This window comes from Bos javanicus, chromosome 28 (assembly GCF_032452875.1).
Source record: "Bos javanicus breed banteng chromosome 28, ARS-OSU_banteng_1.0, whole genome shotgun sequence".
NCBI lineage: Eukaryota > Metazoa > Chordata > Mammalia > Artiodactyla > Bovidae > Bos > Bos javanicus.
Window position 1 is genome coordinate 2,369,092 of NC_083895.1, and position 27,696 is coordinate 2,396,787.

At 42.2% G+C, this 27,696-nt stretch overlaps 2 protein-coding genes across 11 annotated transcripts in view; one reads left to right on the forward strand and one right to left on the reverse strand.

Moving 5' to 3' along the window:
• The window catches only part of RAB4A (RAB4A, member RAS oncogene family), a 74,522-nt gene that overhangs the window by 41,072 nt on the left and 5,754 nt on the right, over nucleotides 1–27,696 (forward strand). For 2 of the 5 annotated variants that reach the window (XM_061404769.1, XM_061404770.1), the window contains exon 8: nucleotides 1,070–9,760. The exons of 2 other annotated variants lie outside the window; for them this stretch is intronic. The gene's annotated coding sequence lies outside the window, so the exon portion shown is untranslated. Of the gene's footprint in view, nucleotides 1–1,069; nucleotides 9,761–27,696 lie in introns of those variants that run through there. One more of the 5 variants, XM_061404765.1, reaches the window with a different exon arrangement.
• Nucleotides 4,428–27,696, reverse strand: part of CCSAP (centriole, cilia and spindle associated protein) — a 37,625-nt gene continuing 14,356 nt past the window's right edge. For 3 of the 6 annotated variants that reach the window (XM_061404772.1, XM_061404775.1, XM_061404771.1), the window contains one exon: nucleotides 22,323–26,165. In XM_061404772.1, the coding sequence (XP_061260756.1) occupies nucleotides 25,989–26,165 (177 nt within the window). In that variant the 3' untranslated portion in view covers nucleotides 22,323–25,988. The other 3 variants (XR_009734168.1, XM_061404774.1, XM_061404773.1) reach the window with 3 other exon arrangements.

Sequence of the window (27,696 nt, forward strand, 5' to 3'; positions counted from 1 at the left end):
AGAACCTTCAACGCATATAACTAAGTAAAAGAAGCCAGCCAGGCTACATGCTACCTGATTGCAACTATGTGACATTCTGAAAAAGGCAAAACTATGGAGACAGTGTAAAGACTGAGGATGAGAGGAATGAATATATGTCTTCCTGTATTTGTCCAAACCCATAGAATCTACAAGAGTGAACTGTGGTTTAACTATGGGTTTTGGGTGATTATTATGTGTCAGTGTAGGTTCATCACCTGTAACAATGTACCAGCTGGCGGGATGCTGATAGTGGAGGAGGCTGTATATGTGTGAGGGGTGGGGGGCGGTGTTTGGGAACTGTATATAATTGTTTCCTCCTCAGTTTTACTGGGAACCTAAAACTGCACTAAAAAAAATTAAATCTTAAGAAAAAAAACCTAACGCAACCACTGAAACAACACAACAAAGAGTTTTGGCAAATTTAAATCAATATGGGAATTAAAATGGAATAAACACATAATTACTCTAAATAATCTGAAAGAAGACAGTAAAAGAAGGAAAAAGGACATAGAACAAACAGGGAAAATATGGAACAAAATGCTAGCATAAACCTTCCCTATTAAAAAAAAATTAGATATTCTGCTTGAAATAATTTGTAGGAAATCCTTATGCTCTTGCTCAGAAAGAAAGGAAAGTTGATAGCAATGATTGAGTTAGAGACTCTCCTGCCTTCATGTCAGTGACGAGTCTTTCTTGGGTTAGTTGAAGTCTAATAGAATGTGCCTCTAGCTAAGGCTTATTTATAAAATTTGCAAATTGATATTTTAACTTTATAAACCTTCCTCTTTTTTATGTATAGTCAACATTATCTAATAGGCATGCTACTGCTGCTGCTGCTGCTGCTAAGTCGCTTCAGTCGTGTCCGACTCTGTGCGACCCCATAGACGGCAGCCCACCAGGCTCCACCGTCCCTGGGATTCTCCAGGCAATAGGCATAAGTAAGCTTAAATAAAAGTTGGAAGTGTTCACTGGTTCCCTTTGTGACTTTAAGCTATGTTTGGACATTTATAATTATGCATATTTCTAAATCGTTCTTAATATTTTTTAGGTATTCATACAGTGGTATTTGGGACACAATTATTGAAGCTTGAAGAAGAAGGTTTTTTTTTAACCACCATCTTTTTCTACTTTATATGGAAGTAGATCTTTGTGCAAAAAATAATAATAATTTGGTATATTATACAAGCTAGTAGATGTGGCACAGCAAACTGTATAATAAATCCAGTTCAGTGGACGAGACCATTAAATGTATACACGTCTGTAAAAGTGTTCTGTCCCATATTCGCCCTTTCACCCTGGTTTGGATCCTGGCTGTGTACTGTACATACGCTCGTCCAGTGCATCTCCACAGCATGGTATCTGATGTACAGTATGATAGAGCACTGCACTAAATGCAGTCTAATACTTTATTTTTTTTTTAATCATCTGAACTAAAATCTGTTCATTGTGAGGTGTGCTCTGATCATTATGTTGGTTATGTTGCACAGTTGGTTATGTTTGTGACCTGATATTCAGAGATTCTGGCATTGATGGCCGATGCAATACTTAGTTAATTCCATTTACCACAGTCCACAAGGTGTTACATGAGCCACACTGGAAATACTAGATCAGAATTTAGTCACATACTGAAATAAAATGGTAAATGAAATTTTCTCATGAACTGTCTAGCACTCTGATTTTAAAGCATCTTCATCAACTCAGTTCAGGAAGTAGAACCGAGCACCTGATGTGCTTCAGGCATTAAGGATGCTGGTACCTTTCACCAAACTTCCTAGGCAACAGATGCGACTCTCAGCATTGGTCAGTGCAGTAGCTGTACCAGGGCTGTTTACCTGGTCCCAGTTTGCTGATCATCTGGTCTTCCTGTTAGAAAACACATTTTTGCTACTGTGCTTTTTCTGGGATTCAGTATTACAGCATCACTGCCTCCTTTTTAGTCTTTTGTTTTGCGTTCATTTTAAGGACACCCACTAAAGTTAATATTAAAGGGACACCTCTAAGAAATTTCTGTACACTTTTGCTAAATACTTAAATGCCTTACAACAGTTATCAAGTTGACATGTTTTTAATTCACATGAGTTAATGTATATTGTATTACAAAGACTCGTTCTAATATTTTAAAATGTTTATGCAAAAATATATAATAGAACTTTTCTTTAAAGCTAAAATACAGTACTATTTAAAACTGAAAGGTTTAAATAGCATTCTTCACCTTACATGTGTTCTTCCACTGTGACTTTTAGCTCAAACTGATAAATTTGATTACCTTTATGTTGGAAGCTGCCTACTGCTTTTGTTGTTTTGTTTTAACCAATGGAGCACAGAAGCACTACAAACTCTGGAAGTGACTTGGATAAAAATATCAAGATGTAACTGTTTTAGATATTTTAATTTTGCTTCTTTATATCTTGAATATTTGATTTTGAAAAGTCAGAATATGAAGCAAATTCTCAGACTGATCTGCTTCTTGGACCTCACTGGAAGAATGTTTGATTCAGTGTCTTGTTAACAGTGGGTTTGCAAGCTGCTCATTTTTGAACAGCTTTTTGCATGGGGTAGGAGCATGTCTGTTTGACTACATCAGTTTATGCAAAAGCAGAATTTTAAAAAAATAAGATAAATGTTGGTTTATAAGTGAGCCTGTTAATTTAAACCCCAGGTATTGCATATAATTCCACATCCCTTGACCAATAAAATTTGCTGGAGAACCAAACCATGGTGGTTCGTAATAAAAGCCTTTAGGAAAAAATGAAGAGGAGAGATGTGGTATTTGGTCCCTGGAGTGTTTTCTACCACCAGCCAATCCTCTGATTCTTCTGACACCAGATGGGTTCTGTTCTGACACTGTCTACTGGAAATGGCATCAGATCGCACAAGTTAAAGCCTGTGTCAACACCCACCACCACCCAAACCAACACATTCTAGGCCAGTCACAGGTGCAGGGTGTCACATGTGCTTTCCCAGCCGGCCCGAAACCTGAGGTTCCTATGACCCACTCCTTGGGTTTAATTAATTCCTAGAGCAGCTCACAGAACTGAAAGTTTCCTTATGAGATTATGGTGTGTGCTAAGTCGCTTCAGTTGTGTCTGACTCTTTGCGACCCTATGGACTGTAGCCCACCAGGCTCCTCTGTCCATGGGATTCTTCAGGCAAGAATACTGGAATGGGTTGCCTTGCCCTCCTCCAGGGGGTCTACCCAACCCAGAGATCAAACCCATGGCTCCTGCATTTCAGGCGGATTCTTTACTGCTAAGCCGCCAGGGAAGCCCATGAGATTAGTGGTTTATTACAAGAGCTACATACGAACAGCAGATGAGGAAGCACATAGGGCCGGGCCTGGAAGGGTCCCGAGCACAGGAACCTCTGTCCCCATGGAGTTTGGGGTGCCCCACCCTCCTGGCTCATGGCTGTTTTCCTGTTCACCAAACAAGAGGCTCCTCAAATCTTGTTATTTAAGATTTTTTCTAGCTCTTAATCTCTAGCAACCCCTTCTCTCAGGTCAGTGGGTGGAGCTAAAACTTCCTTAGATCTTTCTCGTGACCAGCTGCACCCTGAACCTCTCTAGGGTGACCCTGAAGTCATTTCATTGGCATAAACTGTGCTCAAAGGGACCCCTAAAACTCAGGAAATTCTTAGTCTTTTAGGAGCTTTGTGTCAGGAACCAGAAATAAAGACCAAATATATCTAATAGTGAATGTTATTAAATGTGTACATTTCCCACAATTTGTTAAGTTTGCAGGATGTCCTTAATTTACATTTCTAGCAAAGCATTTTCTCGGTCTTCCTAGAAGAAAATTCTACACTCCATTTAGACTTGAGATTTTAATTTATTTTTTCACAGTCCAGCATCTAAGTGAGAATGAAAACATTACAAATTGGGATACTGTAATGGTTTTATTGAAAAATAATAAGAGTTCTTAAAAATTTAAGAGTTCTTGAAATCGTAAGAACATTGATTCCTAGCAGATCAATATTATTCAGAATGAAGAAAATGCTAAAATTAGTCATCTAAATGATTTGCATTTCATACTGTGACACAGTAGATGGTACTTTATTTTCTGTCAAATTTGTCCTATTTTTTGCTTTTTTTTCAGAGGGGAAAGTTAGTCTTTAAAACACCTGTAAATTTTAAATAATTTTTTGTACTAGTTATAAAGTGATTTTATTAATCAGTTGAAAACAGTCCAGATTTGTCCCAGTTGTTGCTTGGTTGCTTCCTGATTATGTTTACTTCTTTAAGGAGTTGTTTTTAGAAATGTTTAGAGGGATTTATTTGAGAGCACTCAACTTGCCAGGTTCAGGAAGAAGAAATACATTGTTGGCCATCACCCCCTAACGTTAGAAGCTAACTGCTAGAAAATAATGTGATCAGGGAGTCTATTTTTTCTTTTAAAATAGAATTTATGTTGTTTTCCTTTTTCTTTTTTAATTTTAGGGTTTTTGAGCATACACAAGTATGGAGAAAATAGCATATAGAACCACTACATCAGCTATTTTCCACAATTGTCTATTCATTATGCCAGTCTTGCTTTATCTACCTTTGCCCCACTTTTTTACACTGTAGTATTTGGAAACATCCAAAACCTCTGTCATTTCACCCAAAAATAGTTCAGCATACATCTCAACAAGAATATATATGTAAAATTTGTTATTGTCAATATACCGTTGGGAACTTCAGAAGAGATACTGTTACAAGCCAAGAATAGTTATGGTTTTTTTTCTTGGAATTATATAGTTGTTTTTCTAGATGTATTGAAGAAGCAAGATACACCTCCTTTATCCAATATTACTAGAGGTGACTTCCCAGCATGTGGCTAATTGTACTGGAAGTTCTGTCTCCAGCCCAGAGGACAGTGTACCTTCAGGAGGGACACAGGGCAGCCAACCTGCACCCACAGCCAGTGCAGCCTCGGAAGCGGGAGCCCTTGTCGTGCTGGTTGTTAAGACATTCTCAGTGTCACTCCTGCCACTGCAGTAACGCAAGGCCCTCTCAATTAATTCTTCTCAGTGTGTCCACATGAAGGAATGTACTGAACGTGATGTACACGTTTGTGGAACTTAACGCTAACCAAGGATGATGTGGTTGAGTCTGCAGGAATGTCAGCTTGCTCCTTCATGCTAAAGGATGGATGTTGTCCTTCACCTGTGGGAACTGGATGAAAAGTAGATAGCCTGTGCTCTGATAGCTCCCTTCTCTAATTTCTTGATGTCATGTGTAAATTTCATTTTAAAGGAAAACTAGCATTTTAAGAAAAATTATAAGAAAAAATGCTAAATTTCTGAAAATGTCATATTCCAAAATACCATATAAATAATTGGATTATTAAATATTTGTGGGCCAGCTAACTCTGTATGAGAGTAAAACTGCTGATTTATGTATGTTGGGTAGGAGCCCTCAAATCATTTTACACTGATTAGGAAATTTTGTGATATGATGATTTCTGGGTAAGTCTACAGCATCAGAAAAGCCATCATATTGGTTTCTGTAGTCATAAACATTGGTCATATGCCCTCATGCTGTGCCTGTTTCCTGGGGGAAATGGGGCTTTTACAGGACACTTGTGTTTGTCTGAATGCCCCTTGATTTCTCATCACCTCTGTGCCTTTGTAGGGACTGTGTTTTCTTATCCTCACCTATGCTGCACCCCACTGTTTGTCCAGGTCTTTCAGGCTGAAGCCCCCTTGTCCTGACAGGTACAGTTGGGAGTTGTCCCCAGCCCTGACTCCTGACACACGCAGACACACGCTGCTTCAGTATGTCTCTGTCCTGGCCTTTCTTTTGCTATTGGTCACATTGATTCATGTATTGTCTTTGTCTTCTCTGCTGGGCTGAGATGTCCTTTGAAAAGGGTGCCTTCTGTGTGCCCAGGGCCTGGCACATAGAAGGGACTGAAGTGCTTGTGAAAAGAACAGATGATCGGAGTTGGGTTTGTTCCCAGGTCCTTCTAAAGTACATGGACATCAAGCCTATCCACCGCAAGGTGCCTGTTGTACAAAGTCCCTAAAAAGTGGTCATGTGATCCCGCTCAGTCCCTTCCTTCCTGGGAGGGAGCCTCATAACTCCTAGAGCTCATTTTCAATTGACATCACCGAGATGGTGAAGTAGGAGGCCCCAGCCGCCATCCGCCCACCCACCCGCCCAAAGACCAGCAATTAGCTATCTGCAGAGATAAACAGTTCTGAGAGAGCTCAGGAGTCTACTTAAGAAAATTCAGCAACTCAGTGGGACAAAAACCTGAGAATAATCACACAGAAATGGAAGGAAAAAGAGCTTCATTTTGTCTGCTATCTCCCATCCCCTAGGCAGGCTCTTCTCAGCACCAAGAGAAACCTCCCAGACTAGGAAGAGTTTGCCACCCCAGGAAAGGGCATGGGTGTGACCAGCTTCCCCAGCCTTTTGGGGCATCAAACAAAGGACCTGTTGAGTTTATCCCACTCAGAGACTGGCAAAGCTGAGACACAGAGCAAGTATCGAACATGCAGCTGTTAAAAACCATGGTTCCTAGTGCCCTGGTCCACAGTCCTCTGCAGCACCACCCCATGGAAATTTCAATCCCCAACCATCTGCTACCTGTTCCCCACCCCCCCCACCCCCGGCCCCACTAGAGCCCAGGATCTGGACTGGCAACCTATCCAGACCTCTGAAGCTACACAGGTGCAAGATGCCAGCCTAGGCCCTGAGGCTGACCCCCACTGCCAAGTGCATACTTGTGGCCAGCCCCTTCCAGCTGTGTACCTGCACACGCCCAGGCTGATCCCTATCGCCAGCTTCCACTGCTGTGTACATGCCTGTGGGAAGATACTGCAGCTCTGGGAAAGCACACCACCTGCCTGATGGGCCCACACTTGGCCCAGACCCTTGCTACTGGCTCCGTTCCCCACCACTCTGTGTGTGTCTACAACCAGCCCCTGCCGTCACACGTGCACCTGCAGCGGGTGGTGTGTGTGCCTCGAGCTCCAGGTCATCAGTGCTTCCTGCCTTGATCAGCTGGCCTCCCAGCCAGATGTGTGCATGCCTTGAGCTCTAGGTCATCAGTGCTTCCTGTCTTGATCAGCTGGCCTCCCCAGCCAGATGTGTGCATGCCTCAAGCTCCAGGTCATCATTGCTTCCTGCCCCGATCCCTAGATGCTGAACGTGGAGGTGCCACTGGGGAACCCACCAGCCCTTGCAGACACTGCAGACCCCCAACAGTGCTTGTCAGGAACCACACAGTGGATGCTGTGACCCTCAGTGACCTGAGTCAATGACAATATCCCTCCCACCCAGACACATACCTGCACTTGACACCCTGTACCACTGGCCTGGGTCATAGCATGTTCCAGCACATCCCCAACCTGAAGTGAAGGTCTTATACCAAAGGCAGCTCATGAAGTTTGGATGAGGTAACTGCATACACACCTATATGCAAGACTTCAGGGATCACAGAATCAGGGAATCATGAGACCACCAAAGGAACGTGGTAAATTTCCAGCAACTCTCCCTAAAGAAATGGAGATACATGAGTTGCCCAACAAAGAATTCAAAATAATTGTTCTAAAAATGCTGAGAGAGCTACAGGAGAACATAGATAAAACAATTAACAAAATCATGAAAGCAAGAACAAAATGAGAAGTTTAATAGAAAACATGAAGAAGAACCAAACAAATTTTGAAGCTGAAGAGCACAATGACTGAACTGAAGAATTTAATACAGAGCTTCAACAACAGACTAGATCAAGCAGAAGAAAGAATCAGTGAGCTTGAAGACAGAGCATTTGAAATTATCCAGAGAAGTGGGTGGGGGGCAGAATGAAGAGAAATGAAAAGCTTATAGGACTTCTGAGACACCATTAAGAAACAGTCTGCACATCAATGGAGCCCCAGGAGAAGAGGGGCGAGGAAGGGCAGGAAGCTTGTTTAAATAAATGATGACTGAGAACTTCCCAAACCTGGATAGGCATTTGGACATCCAAGTTTCAGTCCAAAACACTTTTCTCCAAGACATATTTTTAACAAAACTGTCTAAAATCATAACTGTCTAAAATCTCTCAAATGAAGAGGCATTTGTGACTGTTGGCTTCACTGCATAGTTCTCCAGTTGTTTTACATTCTAGGTGAAGAGCCTTACTGTTTAAGTTGCAGGTTTTGTTGTTTGGATCAGTATTTCTTGGAAACTCTATCTGTACACTCTTAGTTGGCCTATTGTTACATGACAGTACAGCCTGTGGGCAAGCAGTTGTCCAGGATGCTGTGTTGCCTGTCTGCACTGACCGGTACATGAGGCTGTGAGGAGCAACTGAGGATGTGATTGTCGATAAATGTCTGCTTTCAGGCCTAGACCCGCTCAGCTATCCGAGTTGCAGGATGGGTCATAAGTGTTTGGGGTTAAATGTGTGAAAATTCTGTTAACACACACTCTGTTACAATTGACAAGTCCTTGTGTTGAAGCAGAAGCTGGAGCTATAAAAATTAACTGCTGCCTTTTCAAAGCAGTAGTAGAGGAATGGCAAATAATAGTTTCCCTACTCTAATTTTAAGATGAAATGATTTCACCTGAAGCTTTTAAATTTGTTTTTCTATTTAGGTTGTTTATACCTGTTTTTAGTTGATTTTTCAAATCAGCTAGTTTAGTCCTACCTTAACTGTGAGAACTCTACTTTTGCACTTGGTGACATTCAGCACCCAAGTGCTGCTTTGGTTGTTCACTGTGTCTCTGATCAAGGTACAGGATTTCGTGCCCACTTTTCTTCCTTTTAAAAAAAAACAGTTTATCAAGAAATTATGGAGAATTTTTAGTTTAACGCTCATTTTTAATATTGTCATTTGAAATGTCTGTAACTGAGACCTAAAGGGGCATAGCATTTTTTACAATTTAGCAGTGTTCTCACATGTAACATCTGATTGAACCTTCAAAACAGCCCTTTGCGGTGGCACAGAACAGAAGTAGGCCCACTCCACAGCCCAGGTGCCTGAGATGCAGAGGCAGGGGCCACCACCCCCAGGAAGTGGACGGCAGGTCCGGGGAAGCCCTGTGCTTCCACCATGCAGCACCATCGGACAGAGCACTGGGTTTTCTGTTGACTGGAATCTTTTTCTTTTCCTTCAAAATTGATGGCAATTTCAAACACTCATGTTTATTGGAATTTCAAGAACTGTAAAGCATTCTTTTTTATATAATTAATTTATTTGTTTTAATTGGAGGATAATTACAATATTGTGATGGTTTTTGCCATACATCAGCATGATACATCGGGTATACATGTGTCGCCCCCCCCATCCTGAACCCCTCTCCCACGTCCCTCCCCACCCTAACTGGTAAGAGTATTTTCCATGTTTAAAATACCTTTAGTGTTAAACCGTTCGAGGTGGGAAACAAGTTGACTTCATCACTGTGAAGCCATGCTTTAAAAAAGAGAAATTTGCAAGTTTGATAACTTGTTTTGTTGTCCTTGCCTTCAACACATTGAAAATATTATCAATTGAAAATGCATGACTGAAAATGCATGCCAACTGGTTTTCAGAATGCTTGTCACAATACTCTTGTGTTTTGTGGTGAAAGCTGTATCGAAGTTGCTGTGGGTCAGATGTTACTCTGTAAAGGTGAGACCCTGCCTGAGGGCCTGTGCTCTGGCCGTGACCCTCCTGCCTTGAGTGGTGGTCTCTGCCTCACACCCCTTCCCACTACATGTACTGTATGTGGTTACTGTGGCAACACTCCTGTGCCGTCTGTCAATAAAGTCCTGACCCCGGCTGGCCCTCATCTGTGCTGCTGCTCTTCTCTGCTTATTTAACTTGGTCCTTGAGCAACAATAGAAGAAAAGTCTTTACGCACTTATTTTTACTTGATTTGTAACTATCTGATTATTCTACTCTGGCTTTCCTTTTCTAATTTCCAAGAGTAATGTTGGCTTTAAACACTGCGGGGTGACTTCAGACTTTTACCCAATTCAGTTACATTTTGGGATCCATGTATCAGCCTCAACTTTAGGCCAAGTCTACTGTTTGTCCTCAGGGACGTCCCAGTGGATGGTGTCTCCCTCACTGTCAGAGCTGTTCTCATGGGGTGACCTCATCAGAACATGTGGGTACCTCATGTGGTACCTCATGTACCTCATGTGGGTACAAGTCTAGTTCATAGAAAACATCATTGAGGGCACAGCCAGCAGTGTTGGGCGGGAACCATCCATGAGGGACCGGGTGCAGTGCCCAGCATGGGGCCCCAGCAAGGTGGGCTGTTGAACGGGGCTCTTGGCAGGAAGCAGGTATTTGGTTCTGACCCACAAGGTTCCTCTCAAGGGGCAGAAGCATACAGACAGAAGAATCTCCCTCTGCCCCCATTCTCATGAAGTCCTCAAAGATCTCAGGGCCCAGTCAACACCTAGGGCATAAAACCAGTAAAAGATGGATTAACAGCGATGATAGTTGTCACAAGGACTTGTGTGCTTAGTTGCTCAATTGTGTCTGACTCTTGACAACCCCACAGACTGTATCCACCGGGCTCCTCTGTCCATGGGGTTGTCCAGGCAAGAACACTAGAGTGGGTTGACATTCTGTCTCCAGGGAATCTTCCTGACCCAGGGATTGAACCTGGGACCGCTGCACTGCAGGTGGATTCTGTACCATCTGAGCCACCAGGGATGCCTAGTTGTCACAAGTAGTCACTCTTAACTAGTTCAGTCTACCTCTCACAGTCAACATGGCCAGTGTTTTGGCTTTAAATCGAAGCCACATTCACAGCAAGATCCTAGGCAAGGGGCATAGTGTCCCCTGCCCAGAGGCCACCAGGCTTCCTGCGCTGGTGCGGACGTGGGCAGAGGGCATCTGCTGATGCTGAAGACACCCCTCACTTCCCTTTCTTCACTGTACCCCCTGTAGGTAGCTCCTGATGGGTGGAGGGGAGTAGCACATGAATTACCCCCTTCTGCTTGGGACACTGCATTGTCATCAGCTCCCCGGGCCAGGGCATCTGCCCGCGTGTGGAAGCAGGGGAAGCCTGGGAGTGGCGTTGCCAGTCAAAGATGTGCTCGTCTTTAAGGGCCAGAAAGCCGAACTGCCCTCCAGAGAGCCTGTGCCCATTTACCCTCCCGCCAACAGCGCGGGAGTGCCGTGCTGTGCTTAGTCACTCGGTTGTGTCAAGTTCTTTGTGACCCCATGGACTGCAGCCCACCAGACTCCTCTGTCCATGGGGATTCTGCAGGCAAGAATGCTCGAGTAGGTTGCCATGTCCATCTGGGGGATCTTCCAACCTAGGGATCAAACCCAGATCTCCTGCATTGCAGACAGATTCTTTACTTTCTAAGCCACCAGGGAAGCCCAGGAATACTGAAGTGGGTAGCCTGTCCCTTCTCCAGGGTATCTTCCTGACCCAGGAATTGAACCAGGGTATCCTGCATTGCAGGCAGATTCTTTACCAGCAGAGCTACCAGGGAAGCCCAACAGTGCAGGAGACCCAAACTTAAATTCATGCTGTTTTTTTTTTCAATTAAGGTTTATATTTTGTCTTTATTAAATTTAAACCTTTGTTGGTCATGAAGAAGGTATTGTTTAATCTATAAACAGCAGTCACAGGCTACGTGTGCTCTTGTTGTGAAGTGGACACCACAGTTGTTCCTGGGAAGTCAGTCCTGCTGTAGAAGAAAGTGGAGCGGAGTTTGTGTGTCCAGAAGGGAACGCTTGAAAAACCAGCAGCCTGGCTCACCTAAGCAAGCCCGGGTTCTTCTGAAAAACTTGATAAGCTCCTATTGTTCGTGTAATCAAGTTAAAATTTTATTCCTAGGAAAGGTTAGTCTATTTGATGCAAATTCAGGACTTATACCTCACTATCCAACGATCTCCATGTTTTGAATATGGTAAACAATCTGCCTGCCAGTGCAGGAAACTCGGGTTTGGTCCCTGGACCAGGGAGATCCCCTGGAGAAGGAAATGGCAACCCACTCCAGTATTCTTGCCGGTCAAGTTGCAAAAGAGTCAGACACGACTTAAAGACTAAACAACAACAAATGTTCAAGGTATGCTCCCAACCGGCTCAGGCCCAGGAGAGGAGGCTGTGGTCCATGGCTCTACAGGCCCCCAGCTGTGGGTATGGGGGCCAGCCTGGCTTAACCATCACAAGCTTAGTTTTCAGGGGGATACATATTTTCAAAGGGTGGGTAAGGGTGGGTGTTTAGTTTCTGCTTTTTCCTGTTTTCTCTAGGAGTTTTTTTTTTTAATGCTAATACATTCTTATGTGTCAAAAGTCAAAGCAGTGTGGAAAGTCACCCTGGGGCCTCCTTGCCTCCCCCGGGCTCCCTGCCTTCCCTACACCTCATAGTAACCACTGGCTAGTGTGTGTATCCCTCCAGAGTTTCTTGACGTGGATACAGATGTTATTACTCCTCCCTTTCTTAAACAAAAAGCAACATGTTATACACATTGTCTTTTTCCATATACATTGTATCTTGGAGTGAGAGCTTTCTCCTTACTGAAGGCAGCAGAATGTTCCATTGTGTGGATATGCCGTATTTTCTGTAACCAGCTCCTTATTGATAAACAACTGGGTTGTTTCCAATTCTCTGGTTCTCATGAGGTAATTCCAAAATATATGATTAGTGACAGCATCATCAATTTCTATCTTCATTGACATTCATTAGAAAAGTAACATCATTCCTCCTAGTTCAGCCTCTTCTTATGCAGAGGCAAGAACAGTTTACAAAATCGGATGGAAAGGGGAGAAGAAATCCAGCAAGAAATATGAAAGACTTTTTCAATGAAGACTTTATTAAATAAATACATAAAGACCCAACTTAAAAGGAGACATACTCTATTTGGGAGTACAAAGACTCACTACTACTATAAAGATGTCAGTCGCCTCAAAATTAGTACATTCAATAAAGTTTAATAAAATTGCTGAATGGAATGTTAAAATAGAAATCGACACGCTCGTTCAAAAGTTCATATAGGAAAGAAAATAACCAAGGAAAGTAAAGAACAAGGTAGGGGTGGCGAGACTTGCCATCAGTTCAGTTCAGTCGCTCAGCTGTGTCCAACTCTTTGCAACCCCATGAATCACAGTACGCCAGGCCTCCTTGTCCATCACCAACTCCCGGAGTCCACCCAAACTCATGTCCGTCGAGTCGGCGATACCATCCAGCCATCTCATCCTCTGTCGTCCCCTTCTCCGCCTGCCCTCAATCCCTCCCAGCATCAGGGTCTTTTCAATGATTCAGCTCTTCGCACCAGGTGGCCAACGTATTGGAGTTTCAGCTTCAACATCAGTCCCTCCAGTGAACACCCAGGACTGATCTCCTTTAGGATGGACTGATTGGATCTCCTTGCAGTCCAAGGGACTCTCAAGAGTCTTCTCCAACACCACAGTTCAAAAGCATCAATTCTTCTACGCTCAGCTTTCTTGATAGTCCAACTCTCACATCCATACATGACTACTGGAAAAACCATAGCCTTGACTAGATGGACTTGTGTTGACAAAGTAATCTCTCTGCTTTTTAATTTGCTACCTAGGTTGGTCATAACTTTCCTTCCAAGGAGTAAGTGTCTTTTAATTTCATAGCTGCAATCACCATCTGCAGTGATTTTGGAGCCCAGAAAAATAAAGTCAGCCACTGTTTCCACTGTTTCCCCATCTATTTCCCATGAAGTGATGGGACCAGATGTCATGAGCTTAATTTTCTGAATTGTTGAACTTTAAGCCAACTTTTTCACTCTCCTCTTTCACTTTCATCAAGAGGCTCTTTAGTTCTTCACTTTCTGCCATAAGAATGGTGTCATCTGCATATCTGAGGTTACTGATATTTCTTCCGGCAATCTTGATTCCAGCTTGTGCTTCTTCCAGCCCAGTGTTTCTCATGATGTACTCTGCATATAAGTTAAAATAAGCAGGGTGACAATATACAGCCTTGACGTACCCTTTTCCTATTTGGAACCAGTCTGTTGTTCCATGTCCAGTTCTAACTGTTGCTTCCTGACCTGCATACACGTTTCTCAAGAGGCAGGTCAGGTAGTCTGGTATTCCCATCTCTTTCAGAATTTTCCAGTTTATTGTGATCCACACAGTCAAAGGCTTTGTCATAGTCAATAAAGCAGAAATAGATGTTTTTCTGGCACTCTCTTGCTTTTTTTATGATCCAGCAGATGTTGGCAATTTGATCTCTGGTTCCCCTGCCTTTTCTAAAACCAGCTTGAACATCTGGAAGTTCACAGTTCATGTATTGCTGAAGCCTGGCTTGGAGAAATTTAAGAATCTTGGGTAAAAGAAACCCAGGTTAAGACGGGAGGCGCTGAGAGAGAGCATCAGAGGGCAGACAGACTGAAACTACAATCACAGACAACTAGCCAATCTGATCACATGGACCACAGTCTTGTTTAAGAATGAAACTAAGCCATGCTGTGTAGGGCCACCCAAGGTGGATAGGTCATGGTGGAGAGGTCTGACAGAATGTGGTCCACTGGAGAAGCGAATGGCAAACCACTTCAGTATTCTTGCCTTGAGAACCCCATGAACAGCATGAAAAGGCAAAAAGAAAGGACACTGAAAGATGAACTCCCCAGGTCAATAGGTGCCCAATATGCTACTGGAGATAGTGGAAAAATAACTCCAGAAAGAATGAAGGGATGGAGCCAAAGCAAAAACAACACCCAGTTGTGGATGGGACTGGTGATAGAAGCAAGGTTCAATGCTGTAAAGAGCAGTATTGCATAGGAACCTGGAATGTTAGGTCCATGAATCAAGGCAAATTGGAAGTAGTCAAACAGGAGATGACAAGAGTGAACATCGACATTCTAGGAATCAGCAAACTAAGATGGACTGGAATGGGTGAATTTAACTCAGATGACCATTATATCTACTACTGTGGGCAGGAATCCCTCAGAAGAAATCAAGTAGCTATCATAGTCAACCAAAGAGTCTGAAATGCAGTCCTTGGGTGTAATCTCAAAAACGACAGAATGATCTCTGTTCATTTCCAAGGCAAACCATTCAATATCACGGTAATCCAATCTGATGCCCTGACCAGTAACGCTGAAGAAGCTGAACAATTCTATGAAGAACTACAAGTTCTTCTAGAACTAACACCCAAAAAAGGTGTCCTTTTCATTATAGGGGACTGGAATGCAAAAGTAGGAAGTCAAGAAACACCTGGAGTAACAGGCAAATTTGGCCTTGGAGTACAGAAGGAAGCAGAGCAAAGGCTAATAGAGTTCTGCCAAGAGAACGCACTGGTCAGAGCAAACACCCTCTTCCAACAACACAAGAGAAGACTACACATGTACATCACCAGATGGTTGACACTGAAATCAGACTGATTATATTCTTTGCAGCCAAAGATGGAGAAGCTCTATACAGTCAGCAAAAACAAGACTGGGAGCTGACTGTGGCTCAGATCATGAACTCCTTATTGCCAAACTCAGACTGAAATTGAAGAAAGTGGATAAAACCACTAGACCATTCAGGTATGACCTAAATCAAATCCCTTATGACTATACAGTGGAAGTGAGAAATAGATTTAAGGGACTAGATCTGATAGAGTGTCTGATGAACTATGGACGGAGATTCGTGACAGTGTACAGGAGACAGAAATCAAGACCATCCCCAAGAAAAAGACTTGCCATACCAAATACTAAAATTCACTGCAAAATTAAAACCTTTGAGCTCAGGTGTAGATCCATAGAGGAGCAGCATACCTTTCCCTTGTATCTGTTGCAGTTTATGAAAAAGTACTATGTGACATTTTAAATCGGTAAAAGCTCTTTCACTGGATGGTGTTAAGTCCTTTTTCTACCCATTTAATTCATTTTTTTCTAAAAAAGGTTGATCTCAAATTCATATTCACTAAAAATTAATTCTAGTTGGATTAAAGGTCTAAAAGCAAAAGGTGAGTTTTTTGTTTTGTTTTTTTGTTTTGTTTTGTTTTTTTAAGGCACTGGAAGAACATACAGAATTTTTATTATGACCAAAGAGTGAATCTTTCTATAGGTGACACTAAATACTTCATCTGTAAAGAAAGTGTTTGAGGTTTGACATCACAAATTAGTATTTCCTATACAACAAACATAAGCAGAGGAGATTAAGAAGAGGTGGCAAGAATACACAGAAGAACTGTATTTAAAAAATCTTAATGACCTGGATAACCACAATGGTGTGGTCACTTACCTAGAGCCAGCCATCCTGGAGTCTGAAGTCAAGTGGGCCTTAGAAAGCATCACTATTAACAAAGCTAGTGTAGGTGACAGAATTCCAGCTAAGCTATTTCAGATCCTAAAAGATGCTGCTGCTTAAGTGCTGCACTCAATATGCCAGCAAATCTGGAAAACACAGCAGTGGCCACAGGACTAGAAAAGGTAAGTTTTCATTCCAATCCCAAAGAAGGACAATGCCAAAGAATGCTCAAACTACCACACTGTTGTATTCATTTCACACACTAGCAAGGTAATGCTCAGAATCCTTCAAGCTAGGCTTCAACAGTATGTATGTGAACTGAGAACTTCCAGATGTACAAGCTGGACTGAGAAAAGGCAGAGGAGCCAAAGATCAAATTGCCAACATCTGTTGGATCATAGAAAAGGCAAGGGAATTCCAGAAAAACATCTACTTCTGCCTCATTGATGACACTAAAGCCTTTGACTGCACTGATCACAAGAAACTGGAAAATTCTTAAAGAGATGGGAATACTAGACCACTTTACCTGCCTCCTGAGAAACCTATATGCAGGTCAAGAAGTAACAGAACTGGACATGGAACAACGGACTGGTTCCAAATTGGGAAAGGAGTATGTCAAGGCTGTATATTGTCACCCTGCTTATTTAACCTACATGCAGATTGCATCATGTGAAATGCTGGGCTGGATGAATCACAGCTGGAATCAAGATTGCCAGAAGAATATCAACCACCTCAGATATGCAGATGATACCACCCTAATGGCAGAAAGTGAAGAGGAACTAAAGAGCTTAAGGAAGGTGAAAGAGGAGAGTGAAAAAAATGGCTTAAAACTCAACATTCAAAAAACTAAGATCATGGTATCTGATCCCATCACTTCATGGAAAAAAGATGGGGGAAAAATGGAAACAGTGACAGATTTTATTTTCTTGGGCTCCAAAATCACTGTGACTGCAGCCATGAAATTAAAAGATGCTTGCTCCTTGGAAGAGTAGCTATGACAAAGCTAAGCAGTCAGTTCACTTTGCTGACAAAGGTCTGAATAGTCAAAGCTATGGTTTTTCCAATAATCATGTACTTATATGAGAGTTGGACCATAAAGAAGGCCAAGCCCCAAAGAATTGATGCTTTTGAATTGTGGTGCTGGAGAAGATTCTTGAGAGTCCCTTGGACAGCAAAGAGATCAAACCAGTCAATCGTAAAGGAAGTCAATCCTAAATATTCATTGGAAGTACTGATGTTATAGCTCCAATACTCTGGCTACCTGATGCAAAGAGCCAACTCATTGGAAAAGACCCTGATGCTGGGAAAGATTGAGGGCAAGAGGAAAGAGGAGCAACAGTCTTGGTTGCTCCAGAGATGGTTGGATGGTATCACCGACTCAATAGACATGAGTTTAAGCAAACTCAGGGAGATAGTGAAGGACAGGGAAGCCTGGTGTGCTGCAGTCCACGAGGTCAAAAAGAGTAGGATACCACCTAGTGACTGAACAACAACAATACCACAAAAGAAAGCATAAAGTTAGCATTGGGCTATCGGAGAAGGCAATGGCACCCCACTCCAGTACTCTTGCCTGGAAAATCCATGGACGGAGGAGCCTGGTAGGCTGCAGTCCATGGGGTCACTAAGAGTCGGACACGACTGAGCGACTTCACTTTCACTTTTCACTTTCATGCATTGGAGAAGGAAATGGCAACCCACTCCAGTGTTCTTGCCTGGAGAATCCCAGGGACGGGGGAGCCTGGTGGGCTGCGGTCTATGGGGTTACACAGAGTCAGACACAACTGAAGTGACTTAGCATAGCATAGCACTGGGCTATGACAAAGTATTTGCAATGTGTTTACCAGAAGATTGGTATCAGATATACAGAGATCCTAGCTAGTTAAGCAGATAGAAACCCACTGAAAAATTAAAAGGCAGTGTGCTTTTCCAGTTTTTCCCAAATAATTTTAAGCTTGGTAAAGCACATAAATATGCCATTCATCAAAAAAATAGATGATTGATCAACATGAAAAAGAAGCTAACCCTGGCTAATAGTGAAATTCAGATTCAGATAACCACATTTTATTCCTGATATTGCTAATGTATGGCTTGTTCTTTTTTGTCAAGCTTGCTAGAGGCTTATCAATTTTATTGATCTTTCCAAAGAAACAGCTTTTGGCTTCATTTGTTTTTGTTCTCAATTTCATTGATTTCTGCTCTTTTCTTTTTCCTTCATTCTTGAAGATGTGGTCTTGCTTTGCTTATTTTTTTCTAGTCTAAGATGGAAGCTTAGATTATTGCTGAGATCTTCTTTCTTAACATAAGCTGTCAATGCTAATCAGTTTCTTCTAAGCACTGCTGTAACTGTGCCCAAAATTTTTAAAGTTTTTTAAATTACAACATTTCATTTTTCTCCCATTTAAAATATCTTCTGATTTCTCTTGAGACCATCTTTTTGGTGGGATTATTTATGAGCAGGTTATTTAATTTCCAACTGATTTGAGATTTTCCCTTCTTTACTGATTTCTAGTTTAATTTCATCATAGTCAGAAACATGAGTTGTATAATTTTTAATGTAAGATTATTTTAATAACCAGGATATGGACTTGTCTTGATGAATGTTCCATGTGCAGTGAAAATTTTTTGTTCTTTTTTTTGGTAGAGTGTTCTATAAATGTGAGTTGGTTAATGATGTTGTCTAGCCCTTCTAATATCTTTATTAATTTTTTGTCTACTAGTTCTATTACTGATAGGAGTATTGAAGTCTTTATAAATTTGTCTAGTTCTCTTTTCAGGAGTCAGATGTGTTCCTTCATAATATTTTGCCTCAGGACAATTTGCTTTGTAGTTTTTAAATTTTTTTAATAGAGTAATAATTTTTATTTTCGGAGAAGGCAATGGCACCCCATTCCAGTACTCTTGCCTGGAAAATCCATGGACGGAGGAGCCTGGTAGGCTGCAGTCCATGGGGTCGAGAAGAGTCGGACACGACTGGGTGACTTCACTTTCACTTTTCACTTTCATGCATTGGAGAAGGAAATGGCAACCCACTCCAGTGTTCTTGCCTGGAGAATCCCAGGGACGGTGGAGCCTGATGGGCTGCCGTCTATGGGGTCACACAGAGTCGGACACGACTGAAGCGACTTGGCAGCAGCAGCAGCAGCAGCAATTTTTATTTTATTGTATAATCCATATTAAAGACAGTGATTTATATGGCTTCTGTGATGTATGGAGTATTAGCTATATCAAAGGCCCTGAGTCCAGGCTATAAAAACCTTAAAACTTTATAAGATGATTGGCATGTATTTTTTTTTAACTATTTATTTTTTTCCCTTTTACTGGAAGACCAGTTTAAGAGACTGCACTAAGAGGACAGAGGCAGATCAGTAAAATCCAGCCACCAGAGCCACTTTGTATCCTGTCATAGTGCTGCTGTCCCCATGCGTGCAGAGAACCCCAGTTCATCTTGCATTCTGTCGTTTTGTAGAGATGCTGTCTGCCACGCTCCCCACAAGAGTCTGCCAGATTTTAGGAACATTCACACATTCACACTCTCACTGATGGCACAGATGCTCGTCTCTTTGGAAGCTGTTGTTAGGGTCTGAGTGAAAGCCCACTGCTGTGTCTCCTCCACTATAGAACTCTTCTGCCTCTGACCAACTCTGACCCCAGGTGAGAAGAGGCTTCCCACATATCAAGCAGTTTTTCAACCTCAGCTGAGTGTCCTTCAGTTCAGCTCAATTCTGACACCATACTTGGAGAGAGTGGCAGGTCCCACGAGTTAAGGGCTCAGCCCCATGAGCCTGCCCCTATCCCAACTTCAGATGCCAATCACAGGTCCAGGCTGTCACCTGTGCTTCTGAGCAACCACCCTAGGACCCCCTCCTGGGGTTCAACTAATTTGCTAGAGCGGCTCACAGGAGTCAGAAAAACAATTTACTCACTTGATTACTACCTTATTGTAGAGGATATAACTCAAAAACACCCAGATGGGAGACATGTAGGGGGCATGGTAGGGGAAAGGGTGCAGTTTCCCTGCTCTGTGGGCACCATTCTCACATCTCCACCTGTTCACTGACCAGAAAACTCCATGAACCCTGGATTTCTGGGTTTTACAGAAGCTTCGTCATATAGGTGTGAGTGATTAAGTCATTGGCCATTGGTGACTGACTCAATCTCCAGCCCCTCTCTCCTCCCTGGAGGTCAGAAGTTGGGGGTAGGACTCAAAGTCCCAACCCTTTCTTTGCACTCAGTTTCCCTGGCAACCAGACAGTATTCTTAGGGCTGGCCAAAAGTCACTTCAAAAATGTGTGTTGAAAAGGGAGCCTATTATGAGTGACAAGGCACTCCTTTCACCTTTCTGGCTCTGGAGCTGTTTCTGGGACCCAGAACAAATGACCGAATTCTAGAACTGCTGTTCTCATTCCCCCATGCTCCCAGCTTCCTTTGGTATCACTTCTCTCCTGTCTGAATACATCCTTTGGCTGTTTCTTTAAAGCAGGTCTTCTGGCTCTCAATTCTCTTAGTTTTCCTGCATCTGAGAATGTCTTTATTTCACCCTCATTCCTGAGGGATATTTCACTGGATATAGAATTCTAAGTTGACAGTTCTTTTCTTTCAGCACTTTAAGAAATGTGCCACTTACTTCTGGCCTCCATAGTTTCTGATGAAAAAAATGCATCGGCATATGAACTGTCCCCCTGTAAGTCACTCTCACTTTTCCCTGGCTTCGTTCAAGATGTCTGTTAGTTTTCATCAGTTAATGATGTTATCTGGGCTTGGATTTCTTGGGTTTGTTCTGTTTCAGCTTCACTCAGCTCACCTGGAAGGATTTTAGCCATCATTTCTGCAGATGATTTTAAAGCACTACACTTTTCCTCTTCTCTTTCTATGATTCCTATAACACAACCTGGAAACTTTTCTCCAGCCCTTTTCTGTTCTTCAGATTGGATGATTTGTATTGATCTATTATCTTTATTTTGTCATCTTCAACCTGCTATTCTATCTAGCAAGGTTTTTTTAATTTCAGTTGGAGTATTTTTCAGTTCTAATATTGTTACTTGATTTTCCTATTATCTATTTCTCTACTGAAAATTTCTAGTTTAATACTTATTTCAAGAGTGTGATCATTCATTTGAACTTTTCAAGAACAGCTTCCTTCAAGGCTATGATGGCAGCTACTGATTGCCTTTTTCCATGATAGCCATTTTCATGGTTTCATATGCTGAGTAATTTGGAGTGCCTCATAGGTATTTTGAATATTACATGATGAAATACAACCAAGTCCTATGGAGAATGCTGGCATTTTTGTTTTATCAAGTAATCAATCTGTTTAGGCTCAGGCCCCAAGTCCTGGCATGCTGGTTCCAATGCCAGTTCAGCCTTCAAAGCTTTTGCAGTGCTCTTTGGACCTGCCTCACATGTACAGAATTTTGTGGTCAGTCTGAGACCTGAGGAGGGGTCTGCCAGGCAGCCCACTCTCAAAGGTGCTTGGCTGGCTAATTAGGATCAGGGGGACAGTATGAACAAGGAAAGCAGGTGAGGGAAAGCTGGGGAGTTACAGAATATGCATAGCATTATTCCATATTTGTGCAAAAAACAACAACAACAGTGTATATGTACCTCCAAGTGCCTGGGAAAAAAGGTCTGGTTTCCTCTAAGAAGGGACGTAGAATATTGGTGAGGGGGTGGTATTGAAAGGAACTTTGACTTTTTACTCTACACTTCTCTTTGAGTTAGGGCTTCTCTGGTGGCTCAGTGGTAAAGAATCTGCCTGCCAGTGTAGGAGACTTGGGTTTGATCCCTGGGTCAGGAAGGTCCCTAGAGAAGGAAATGGAAACCCACTCCAGTATTCTTGCTTGGGAAATCATATGGACAGAGGAACCTGGTGGGCTACAGTGCATGGGTTCACAACGAGCTGAATGCAACTGAACAACAAATCTCTTTAAGCTTCTTTTGCCCATGCCCTATCCCTTTTGTAATTTTCAAAGCAATAAGGTATGAGGGAAAGACTGGGAAAATGTGGAGTTTAATTCAAAGTGTATACACAGAAAGTATCTCTTCCTGGATGTAATATACCTTACTAAATATTTATCTAATGAAAAATACATTTAGGAGTCCATATAATCATCGAATTCTCTTCAACCATTAATGTACTAATCAGAATTACTGCCCACAAAACAGAAGCTTAGCCTGTAGTATTAATGAACTTTATTCACATTTTTCCAAGTAACTACAATATTAAATACAAGCTAAAAGCAACACACAGTTCTTAGAAAACACAGCCCCGAATGCCCACCGCCTGAGCTCTGTGACTGTAGGTGCCCGGCCTTAGTGCCTTCAGAATGTTAAAGTGAGTGCAGTGCTCAAAATACACATACAACAACAACACAGGCAGACAGCTCTGAAAAACAGTTCTGCTAATTATAAAGAAATCCAAAAAGAGGCCTCTAGTGTCTTCACTCAGGTGTCCTGACTTTCAAAATGGAAATAAATGATAAAGGAGCAGCTTTCTCCTCTCACACCAGCAGGCTGGGAGGAAACCTGGGCCTCAACCCTGGACGTGGCTCCTCTCACGGAATTTGGTACTAAGTAAACAGAGTGGACAGCTCCCTATTCAGCCTATTGTACAAAATCCATTTCAAATTTTATACATGGTTACACGTTTAGGACCACTTTTTAAATACTACTTAACTGATCATAAGACTATGGTAAGGACCCATGAGTCGGGCATTGGCAATTTGATCCCAAACCAACTACAGAATCAGACTGTATAAATATTAGCACCATTTTTTATCTAGTCCAGTGAAACGTAAGAGTGCCCACTGAGCTATTTTCCACTGAAGTAGTCAACAAGACAGTTGTTTTCACTTTTAACATATGCTTGGCCCCTCTTCCTCTTTGCCAGCAATACATTTGAACACTCTGATGAGCAAGTACTGACATTTCCGCTGATGAAGTTGACGTCCGCACAGCCTCAGCGCTCAGAAGCCGCCTTTCTGCTGTGCATTGTAGCTGGGTCACGCAAACTCAGCCAGCTACGACGGGCAACAGAAAGGCGGCCGTTCAGTGCTGAGGCTGTGCGGATGTAGACGTCATCAGCGGAAATGTCAGTACTTGCTCATCAGAGTGCTCAGAGCTTTCAGATTACTAGCAATCTACATCTGATGAACCAATGACAAAGCTATTTCATAAGAAGCACACAAATGTGTGCTTACTACATTACGAGCAATTCAGATAAACTACACCCTATTTTACTTTTAGTAGACTTTAAAAGAAATGTATATAGGTACTTGGGAATTTTCTGGCCATGGGGGAGTACAAGCATTTGACACCTCATAAATAGAGCAGTCTTCTAGGTTTTAAAAGCAAGAAAAAGGACAGATTCCTATTCTCATTCACCTCAGTCCAGCAGAAGTATTCAGGTGTTACCTAATATTTTATTATTGCTTTTAGTAAACACAGAAAACATGTTACAAGTTGTTTTAATTAAGAACTTAAAAACTAAAATTTTAAAAGGAGACTCTTATGCAGCAGTTATTTCAATCTATATTTTAAATATCACTGGATTCTCAGTTTCAAATTTTTCAACATGAAAGGCAATTTTAAATTACCTCGCTGTTTCATAAGCTGTCTTAAGGAATAAGAACATGATCACAATGACATTAGTGAGAAGGAAAAAGTAGGACATCAAGTTGTTACAACTTAAAAATTTTTGTAGGTTCAAAAGATCATCTTTACCCCTAAAGAGAAAGAACAAAATGAAACCCTAACCAACCAATGGCTTGGACACAGGAAGGGGACTCCCAGTTACTTCATATTGACTCATTCATTGTTCATGCACATTAAAAACACTTTAAAAAATCTTGTTCATTGGTCCTCTACTTAAAAGGGGGGGAAATACTGGCCAATATCACCCTCTAGGTTCTTCCAGATCTGCATGTGGAGTTTGCAGTAGTAATTAACCATATTAAATACAAGTCTGTGTGTTTTAAAGGAGAGAGTCTGGCTTGCTCAGGGTCTTGAGGGGTCGGGTTTCTAAGGCAGTCCATCAGTGTAGACCTGAGCTACTCCCCACAGCCTCTTCCTAAGACTGTCAGCTACAAGGGGAACAGAACACTGGAGCTGGTAGTTGAAACTATACATGCCGGAAGTGGTCTTAAAGGCAGTTCCCACCACATTACCACAGAAATTTCATCTTTAGGTACCTGGAGTGTTTAAGGATTATAATAACAGCAAGATTCACCAGAATCCCTAGCAAGGACATTTTGGACAACACATAGACCTTTCTCTTACTAAACATACATCATAGTGACTAGGAGAGCTCTCTATATATTCACCTCAAAATAACGCAAATATTTTAAGTTGTTTCTAAAAGCTCATGATTCTTCAGTACAAATTTGCAAAGCTTAATATGATTGTGTAAGATGATACTGTGTGAAGATTTTACATGGAATGAAACATTTTTGTAGAAATCAACCACAATACTTTAAAGACCCAGAGTAAAAATATCAAGGAAATGCTCAAATGCACATCAAACACCAAATTTTCATTCACACATCTCTACATGGTAAGCTGGCAAAGAACTTTTTTCTCTCTTATCAGGAATTTAGCATTCATCCTTACTGTAGATTCCTGTCTCTGCTGAATGGAAAAAATGTTTCTCAAAACCACTTTCTACCCCAAAAGCAAATGTACTGGAGAGAAGGAAACACTTCATTGAAATGCTCACATCTATGCCCATACACACAGCAGCATCCCCTCACATTAGCTTCTACACAAAACCTACCAGCTAGGAACCTGTGAGGCATGTATTTCAACCAAAAGTCTGAACAATGTGCATCATCAAGGCTTTGTTATTGGTAATTCCATGGAGGAGAAAAGTAGGGGTGATCCACATCTCTAATAGGTAGCTTAAAATCTGTCCCCCACCCCCGGTAAGCAAGACAATCTCAATTTACTAAGTAAAAGTTCAGATTTTAAATTGTAAGTATCATTGCTAAACTCTTCTAGAAGAGGTAAAAGTCCACAGTGGGTGACTGCCAAAAGGCGAGACTGTAGCAAGTGACTGGTACCCCATTAAGTGTCCTTAAAAAATCTCAATTAAAAAGTGACTCTTTGACTCAAAAGAAACTTCAGTACTACTTCTAAACACTTCATTTACTGGAATGCACTTGAACTAAACTATTAATATAAGTGCCTAGATGACAATTTAAAGAGAAAAGATGACCCTCACCCAGCCCGGATAGTTCTTAAATATCACAGTCCACATGAAGTGGTACTTGAACTGAAACGCAAAAAACATTTAATTGTTTAGGAACTACCAATGTTCTACAATATTTTCACTATACATGGAATCAAAGGTAGTGTTGAAACTCACTTTTAACTTGATGTTCAAAGCAAACTACACATAAGGAAAGGGAATCTTCTGTGGCAAGCTGGCGTGACCTTACCAGCTATGGAATCTGAGAAGCTGTTCAGAACAGGAGGAAAACAGGCTTCACCTAAACTGAGCATAGATACTGAAGTTAAGCATCTGTCAGCCATTTAAAGGCATTTGGTGTCAGTATCTTAAAAGATTAAGATGCTTTAAAACAAAACCCTTATAAGAATATCAAAGATTTAGGGAATTCTCCTCATAAATAACCAAATTTCTATGGCTTCAGTTGTCACCCTACTGCTGAGGTAGGTGACCAGGATTCATCAAAAGAGACAATCTTTTGGAAATTCCCCAAGAAAAATCTTGCATAATCAGTTGGTTTCTTAAACCTGTGTCCAATTGCTTTTGATAGTTTTTGTCTTGTTCTTTTCTTTCATTTACACTTTTAAAAAGAGGTTGTCCAAGCAACTGTTCCTTCCCTCAAGCTCTGGCAGAGTAGCATCTCATATACTCTGTCATCCATGGGTTCTCTGAGGAGGCAGGCTTGACCCGCCTATTTTTCTCCACATCAGCAGAGTGAGCCCGCTGCCTCTGAGCCGCCAGCCTCCTCTTCTCCACCTGCCTTCTGCTCTTGGCTCGCAATGCTGATTCATGGATCTAAGGGGAGTCAGAATGAATGAACAGTCACTCAAGTGGCTTTGGCACTAATTTTCCAGAATATTCACAATGAAGCTTCCTCCAGGTCACCTGCAGCAGGGCAGAGGCAAGTCAGTCTCACCATATTCAGGACTTCTGTGAATAAAAGTTTCTCCAGAAGAGCCATTCCCCTGAGTTCTGTCTTACCCATTGTCAGCAATACAGAAACTAGGCAACAGAAAATGTCCACCGGACTACATTTCAGTTTAAATGGTAAGCAACTAATCTACATGTGCCTTGAGAAACTGCCTCTGGAAAAGGATTGGAACTCCTTAGCATTAAGCAAGAATAAGTATTCCATTGAAGGAATTTATATATTTTATAGCAAAATACTAAAAGATTTCAAGATTTTACCACCTAGGTGTTTAATGAACCCCATTCAACTTAACTCCACAGGATTGCCAGAGGACAACTCTGTTATCTCAAATATCACTCCAAACAACACTATCTGCTAGAGTTCAGAAGTCTGTTCAGTAAACTTGGACTGCAGTATTTAATGAGAATTCAAACAGCCTGCACCTCTGCTTCTCTTCACTCCTTCTTTGCTTTGGGCTGGTGGATGCTGTTAGCACTAACACAATCATTGCTGTATGACCCCACACGTGAGGCGCCCTCATCTGCCTTGTTCTCAGGTCTTTGCATGGGGACATGCCAGGCCTGGGTCCAAGGAGAACTAAACCTTGGGGGAGGGATGATCAGGGGACATGCAATCACTCTAATTTAATCCAAAGAGAAAACAGGAGTCTAGATAGATGTGGAGAACCACAGAAGATGTGATCTGATAGACAGATAGCAACAAAGGGGCTGAGGCGTGAGATGCCAGTTATCAAGTCCAACAGAGCAGGAGCCTCTCAGGAGGCCAGAGGCAAATCTAGACCGGCAGCTGCTAGCCCTGGCTGTGCCCCTCGGCTATACCTCCTGGGCCCCAGGAACTTGAGAGCCCTGCGTCCTGCCCCTTCTCCACCTGGCTCAGTGTCAGTAAAACCTTCCAGCTACCAGTTCAGTTCAGTTCAGTCCCTCAGTCGTGTCCGACTCTTTGCGACCCCATGAACTGCAGCACGTCAGGCCTCCCTGTCCATCACCAACTCCCGGAGTTCACCCAAACTCATCTCCATCGAGTCAGTGATGCCATCCAGCCATTTCATCCTCTGTCGTCCCCTTCTCCTCCTGCCCTCAATCTTTCCCAGCATCGGGGTCTTTTCCAATGAGTCAGCTCTTTGCATCAGGTGGCCAAAGTACTGGAGTTTCAGCTTCAGCATCAGTCCTTCCAATGAATACCCAGGACTGGTCTCCTTTAGGATGGACTGGTTGGATCTCCTTGCAGTCCAAGGGACTTGCAAGAATCTTCTCCAGCACCACAGTTCAAAAGTATCAATTCTTCGGCACTCAGCTTTCTTCACAGTCCAACTCTCACATCTATACATGACCACTGGAAAAACCATAGCCTTGACTAGACCACAGTCCAACTCTCACATCCATACATGACCACTGG